Source organism: Mustela nigripes, chromosome 1, assembly GCF_022355385.1.
Source record: "Mustela nigripes isolate SB6536 chromosome 1, MUSNIG.SB6536, whole genome shotgun sequence".
Classification (NCBI taxonomy): domain Eukaryota; kingdom Metazoa; phylum Chordata; class Mammalia; order Carnivora; family Mustelidae; genus Mustela; species Mustela nigripes.
In genome coordinates this window covers 11428717-11436512 of record NC_081557.1, presented here as the reverse complement: position 1 = coordinate 11436512, position 7796 = coordinate 11428717, and the positions used below count along the sequence as shown (strand labels likewise).

The following is a 7796-nucleotide window of genomic DNA, read 5'->3' as shown; positions in this document are numbered from 1 at the left end:
ACTCCTGGGGGCCTCTGTCAGGTATCACTCCTTTACAGTCAAAGGTCTGAGATTGGACAGGGCTCTATCTCTGAAGCAAAGAGAAGTAACAAGTTTCTAAATGTTAACATTTTACAAATATTTGTGGATTATTTTAAAGATTTTATTTATTTACTTGAGAGAGAGAGAGCACAAGCAGGAGGAGGTACAGAAGGAGAGGGAGATACAGAAACCCCTGATATGGGGCTCAATCCCAGAACTCTAGGATCATAATCTGAGCAGAAGGCAGATGCTTAACAGACTGAGACACTCAGGTAACTCACTTGCAGAATATTAATAAATGATGAGGCCACTCCTCATGCAGGGTGAATGTATGTACCTCCAAGACTTAAAGGTATTGTGCTTATGTAGCATTAAGCCAGCTGTCAGTCCACTTGGCATATTATCTGTGTCGAATTAACCTTTGTTTATCCAAAGGCAGTATGAATTTTGTTAGAGTCCATTTATGTGTATGTTACTGGGGGGATAGGTTTCTGAGAGGACAAATCTGGACTAGGACCTCAGCAGGACCATCTCTTCTTTTGTAACCTCTTCAATGCATCTTTGATTTCCTTGTTTCTCAGACTGTAAATCAAGGGATTCAACATTGGAATGACCACAGTGTAGAACACTGATGCAAATCTGTCAAAACTGGAGGAACTGCCAGAGCTAGAACTCAAATAGACAGAGATACTTGAGGTATAGAAGAGGGAAACTGCTGTCAGATGAGAAGCACAGGTGTTGAAAGCTTTGGACCTGCCTTTAGCGGAAGTGATCTTCATGATGGACATAACAATATAGCCATAGGATATCATGATAATGAGGGCATTTATTATCCCAAAGAACATTGCTAATACAGCAATCAACAGTTGCACAAAGAAAGTGTCAGTGCAAGACAAGGCTAACAGTTGGGGTGTGTCACAAAAGAAGTGGTTGATGACATTGGGCCCACAAAAGTGGAGCTGAAACACGGTACACAATTGGGATATAGAAGCAGAGAGTCCAGCCAAATAGGATCCCAGCACCATCCGAATACAGAGGGTGGGTGACATGATGGATGAATAGAGAAGTGGATTGCAAATGGCACTATATCGGTCATAAGCCATGGCTGTCATGAGACAAGACTCACTCAGTCCCATGGTTGCAAAGACAAAGAACTGAACAGCACAACCCACAAAAGTGATGGTCTGCTGCTCTTGGAAAAAGTTGGAGAGCATCTTGGGAGCTATAGAGGTCACATAGCAGATATCTATGAACGAGAGATTACTGAGGAAGAAGTACATGGGTGTGTGGAGGTGAGAGTCTATCCTTATTAAGATGATGAGGCACAGGTTCCAAGTCAGAGTCAAAATGTAGATCAGCAGGAATACAACAAAGAGCACTGCTAGGATTCTGGGAAAATCAGAGAATCCTAAAAGGATGAAATAGGTGATCTGTGTAACATTTCCTCCCCCAATCATTGGCTTGTACTTCTAAAATCAGGAAAGAGAGAAGAGAATACACAGTTGACTCAGGTGAGATGACAGTATTACAATTCCCATATGTGCTATTTTTTCCCTCCACTGAGTGCTGGGAAAGACCAATGTCTCAGTGCCCTGACCCAGACCCAGCATTTCATTTCAAATTGTCAAGAAGTGTGTTTTTAAAGTGCTTCAAAATAATGATGTATTATATGTTGCCTAATAGAATTGAAATATTTTTAAAAGTGCTTTAGGTTCTCAATTAGTTCATGAAGTCTCATGAAAATTAAAGAGATATTTTTTTAATTTGACTGAGAACTAAAATAATATAAATGATGTGATTATTACAGATATCACTCATCAAATTTTTTAAAACCTCTGATAATTCATTATATAACCACTCATTCACGAGAACATAAGTGGAATCACTCTAGATTACAACTGAGATAGCCCTTCAGGCCCACATGGCCATCTAGATAATGTTTTGAAATTTCCTCTTTTATCCTTATGAAAAGTTATTTACCCTCTTTGTAATAATTTCACAAACTTTTATATGAATGCAGTTAATATATCATCTTCTAACTGACCTGGAAAACTATATCATAACTTATCACTCTGATAATATTTTCTTGAGGCACAGTATATGTGCCCAATAAAGTTATGGAACAAGTCTTCTTAGGGAAGTCTTTGTACTAAGTATACCAAAGGAAAGGCAGTATAGCTCACAACTAACCCCAAGATTATTTCAATTTTAGGGTACTTTACTGCTTGAGGAAAAGCATGAGAACAAATTGAGAACATTAAAGGTTCAGACTTTGGAGTTTTGTCTGCTACCCTCTCGCTTTATGAGCTTCTCCCAGTAGCTTAAAAACACTAAGATTGATTTACTCAAAATGAAGTAATAACATTAAGAATCCCTGGACAATAAGATTACTAGGACAGTTACAAGAAAATTCATGGAGATGCTCAGGACACAATTCTGTACACAGTAATTGTTCAATAGGTGTTGGCTATTATTATCATGGATTGCTTACAGATAACCATGAATGATAGCTGTACTCATGGTTAGGACCATCAACAGTGCGATAGTTGTATGGGTTAATTTGAGGAATTTCCTGAGACATCACCGAGCTTGTAGACAGTGAGGAATCATTACCCCTAGGCAGAAGTAGATTCAGACCTCATGATTATACTGAGTGGAATAAATCAAGCAGAGAGAGTCCATTATCATATTGGTTTCACTTACTTGTGGAGCATAAGGAGTAACATGGAGGACATGCAGAGGTGGAAAGGAGAAGGGAGTTGGGGATATTGGAGGGAGAAACAAACCATTAGAGACTGTGGACTCTGAGAAACTAAGGGTTTTGGAAGGGAGAGGAGTGGGTGGTTGGATGGGCCTGGTGGTGTGTATTACAGAAAGCATGTATTGCATGGAGCACTGGGTGTGATGCATAAACAATGAATTGTGGAACACTGAAAAGAAATTTTAAAAATAAGTAAAAATTTTTAGAAGAAAGAAACAATGTGTATTCCCTACTGATAATTTTTTAAGTAATTAATTAATTAATTAAAAAGCTAATTCTACAGGATTCAAATTCCAAAAAAAAAAACAAACAAACAAACAAATCAGTCCACTCGGGGCCATGAAGACACAAAGCACATAAACAATTTTCTATTTAGTTTGCTTGAGTTTGAGGATACTTGGTCAACTGACAACCAGCATTAAACTATGATGACCCTGATGCAAAGGAAAAGTAAATAACTTTAATTACCAAGTACCACATAGCTATATGTCATATGATTTATTGATACAGTCATCATATTAGAGCTCATTAACAGATTCATAGTAGATTGCAACTATGGCCTATGCTCCATAACTGCCTGTCCTTCCTTCAGATGAAAGAGAAGTCAATGAGAACAGCTAAGAAATATTTGAAAAAAATCAATAATTAAAAAGACATGAACTTTCAAATATTAAAGAGTATTATGAAGCAAGAGAGACTGGACTCTGAGAAACACACTAAGGATTTTAGAGGGGAAGGGGGTTCAGGGGTGAGTAAATCTGGTGGTGGGTATTAAGGAGGGCATGAAATGCATGGAGCACTGGGTGTTGTACATAAACAATGAATTTGGAACACTGCATCAAAAACTAATGATGTAATTTATGGTGACTAACATAACACAATAAAAAAAGGAAAGAAAATTACATGTGCATTCACATAATAAAAAACCTGAAAAGTAAAAAAAAAAAGAAAAAAAGAAAGAAAAGGAAAGGAAAAAGAAAGAAATTTTTCAAAAGTAGTTGGGGGAACCAGGTGGTGGATATGAGGGAGGGCACAGATTGCATGGAGCACTGGGTGTGATGCAAAACAATGAATACTGTTACACTGAAAAGAAATATTTTTTTTTAAAGTAGTACAAACACTGATCATTTACTCTTCTTTTTTTTATTTAATTTTATTTCTTTTTAGTCTTCCAGGATTCATTGTTGATAATTCACTATTCTTATGAAAATAGACATGTGTAAAAAGACCTTATAGACATTTTAGAAAAATTTAAAGATCAATAAGAATTTAAATATAATAAAATCAGCATTTTAAGTTGATAAAGGATAAATTCTTCATATGCATTTATATAATCTTGGTATGTGGAAAAAATGTCTGAAATCTAACACCAAAAACAGAAACTATAAGAGAAAAATATAACAATTTAAAACTTGGTTATGTGACAAAAATCCACCTAAGTAAAATACCTTTGAAATACAATTGATAAGGGAAAAATAGTCACAAGGCATAAAAAGGACAATGCAGTAATGCCTTTAATATAAAAGGCATAATCAGGGAATGGGGCACTCATATTTACTACTGATGAGGATAAAAAATGATTCTACCATCCCAAAGGAAATTTTTTTTTTGCTTTATAAAATATCTCTGTCTCTTAGTATCTCTATGTCTCTTTCTCTTTCTCACACACACACATACAAACACAGGAAACAATTAAAAATGCCTGAAGTAATGAATCATATGATTCTGGTTTCCTTCTTTAAACCTCTCCGTGTCTGATCAATTTTTAACAACCCCCATATTTATAGGAACAAAAGCTATTAAGATACATAAATCCTTAAAAACACAGAGTAAGACAGAAAGGGTGAGGGGAAGGGGAAATGAAGGGAGGAGAGAATCACAGAGAAAACAGACTTTCAGAATTTCCAGGCTTTTACCTACTGGCAGTGTCATCCTTAGCAAGTTATTAACCCCTCTGTGCCTCAGTTGCCTTATCTATAAACAGCGCTAAGAGTACTTACCACCTCAGAGGGTTGCTGCAAGGACTGATTGACATAAAGCGCTTAAAACAGTAAGGGCTCAATAAATGTTGGCGACTATATCCCCATTATCATTCCTCTCTGTGAAGGAAAAATACAGCAAAGTAATACTGAAATATCAAGAAGCTCTTCACATAAATTATTTTCTAAATTAGATGGTCTCTAAGCTGAGACTCAAGAATATTGTTAGTTAATGACAGTATTTATTTCTGTCTGGTGTTACTCCGATATCTCCCAGTCAGCTGGAGTGTAAACTGCTGATGCCACTTTTCATGGGCCACCACCACTAGGAACTCTGAGCTGATGAAGCTCCATACAATGCACGGTCTAGTGGACATGTTTCTCTATTACCAACAAGCACCCTGTATACGAGTATTTATGTTACTGAACAAATAAATGGTGAAAAAATGATGCTTTCACCCACCTTTGGAAGCAAAACTAAAATTATCTTCTTCATTTCAATTATACTTTTATGAACTTGGAAATCCTTCTGTTGACCCCTAAAGTGTGGCCAATATTACTTCTCCACATTTTATCCAAGGTGAGTTGGAGTCAATGAAAGTATTTTGAAAACATAAACTCTCATGCACAACATCCCCCAATACACCAACATAATCAATCAGTTCGGTGAAAAGAAGTTAGGCTTCTGATCAATCACTTGCAGTAAAGCTCTTCCTTTTCTTACCACATTCTGGGGACAGAGGCAGCCAGAGGTGAAGGTATTTCATGTGACTCATCATTTCCAAAAAGATAGGAATTGTGGATTGTTCTACTAATTCATGACAAAATGTATCTTCTTAAACTTTGGTAAGTTATAGGAAAGGGGGAAAATTCACTTTTTGGTTAAGTTTTTGCATGTGTCCACCATTTCGCAAGACAAGTTAAGGAAATGGTGACTGATGTAAATATTTTTTTTGGCTTTTTTAATTATTTATTTTTTATAAACATATATTTTTATCCCCAGGGGTACAGGTCTGTGAATTACCAGGTTTACACACTTCACAGCACTCACCAAAGCACATACCCTCCCCAATGTCCATGTAAATATTAATTAGAGATTTTACTAAGTGCATCTAGGTAAACAAAACCTTTCCAATTCTGACTGATGAGGATGTGGGCAGTTCGCAAGGTTGTGCAGAGTACAAAATTGGGTAAAGAAAGAGAAGATGTTGCAATGAAGTAAAACAATATAAGTAACAGAAAAGGTTATAAGAGACAGACCAATAGTGCCTTGAAGTGAGGCATCCCTGATGTTATCCGCACCAGTGCCTCCAGACTTGCAGGTACCCTGAATGACCACAAAAAGCTATTGGAAGTATTTCAAAAGGCCAGTGGCACTGTACATAAGTACTTTATTATTATTAATTGGTGAGCGGCTTGCCTTTTGCTACTCAGAAATTATCAAAGATATATATTAACATGAAAATTAAATTAATTAATTTTATTATAACAACACATTCCTTAAACAAAAGAAAATTCAGAGTCCTTGGGATTGAAAAGTTGGAAAATCTAGACAAGAATATGGGATCTTTGGAAATTCCCCCTGAACATCAGTAAATGTTATTTTAATTCAGTGATCAATTATTGACTTTTTAAATTTGTTAGTCTTTATAAACATTATCTTATTATTCTAAATAATCCCACTATCTCCCATTTTACAAATGAAAATAAAAATAAATGGAAGATAACAGAGTTCAAGGTCACATCGTTATGAAATCACAGAACTGGACCTCCACATTCATCTCTCAGCCTAGAATTATCTATGAAATTTTTTATTAGAGATTAATCTTTTCAGTGAAGGTCAGAGAACCTGGATAAGGAAAAGAGAACCAAAGAAGAGCCTGCAGTGGAGGGGGTAGAAGTGAAGAAAGATGAAGAATGGGAGAAACTGAGGACTATAAACCTTGCTCCACACAGGTCCTACTGGAAGAATCACATGGCTATTAAGATAGCACAGAATCCACTGTTCTCACCAAAGCTTGCCCTCTCACCTTGACCCAGATTCCACAAGAAGACAGAGCTCTTGCCAAAGGCTGAAATTGTTTATTTCCTTTCCAAAGGAAATTTCCAGGTGGATTCTGTTACTCTCCAATGTGACACACTTTGGCCACAAAATAGGCTGTCCACTCAGAGTAAGAGAGATGCCAATAACTGGAGATCCTCTTAAATGTGTTATTGTTAAGGGCAGAGATAATAGGGGAAAAGACAATTAGAGGGAGAAAACCCTCTAGGTACTTGTTCTCTGGAGTCATGGTTGTCATGGAGTTTTTAACCCTGCTAATTTCATGTCCCATTTTGCCATGTCCCTTCTGGATCTATTCCTCACCTCCCCATAATTCTAACGATCTCATAATTATAGCTTTTCTCTTAATGAATGTGGAGACTTTTTTAATTTATTTTTTATTTATTTTCAGCATAACAGTATTCATTATTTTGCACCACACCCAGTGCTCCATGCAATCCATGCCTTCTATAGTACCCACCACCTGGTACCCAAACCTCCCACCCCCTGCCCCTTCAAACCCCTCAGACTGTTTTTCAGAGTCCATAGTCTCTCATGGTTCACCTCCCCTTCCAATTTCCCCCAGCTCCCTTCTCCTAACTCCCCATGTCCTCCATGCTATTTGTTATGCTCCACAAATAAGTGAAACCATATGATAATTGACTCTCTCTGCTTGACTTATTTCACTAAGCATAATCTCTTTCAACCCCATCCATGTTACTACAGAAGTTGGGTATTTGTCCTTTCTGATGGAGGCATGATACTCCATAGTGTATATGGACCACACCTTCCTTATACATTCGTCCGCTGAAGGACATCTTGGTTCTTTCCACAGTTTGGCGACCGTGGCCATTGCTGCTCTAAACATTGGGGTACAATCATTTGCAAATATCTTCTATTCTGTGGTTTGCCTCTTTGTTTTTTTTGACTGTTTCCTTTGCTGTGCAGAAGCTTTTGATTTTGATGAAGTCCCAAAAGTTCATCTTCACTTTTG

General features: G+C 37.0%; 1 protein-coding gene across 1 annotated transcript; it reads right to left on the bottom strand.

Annotated features, from left to right (window-relative positions):
- Positions 1-539: 539 nt before the first annotated feature.
- Positions 540-1478, bottom strand: LOC132009268 (olfactory receptor 5AN1-like). The gene has a single exon (XM_059387571.1). The coding sequence runs from the start codon at positions 1476-1478 to the stop codon at positions 540-542; it is 939 nt and encodes a 312-aa protein (XP_059243554.1).
- Positions 1479-7796: the final 6318 nt, after the last annotated feature.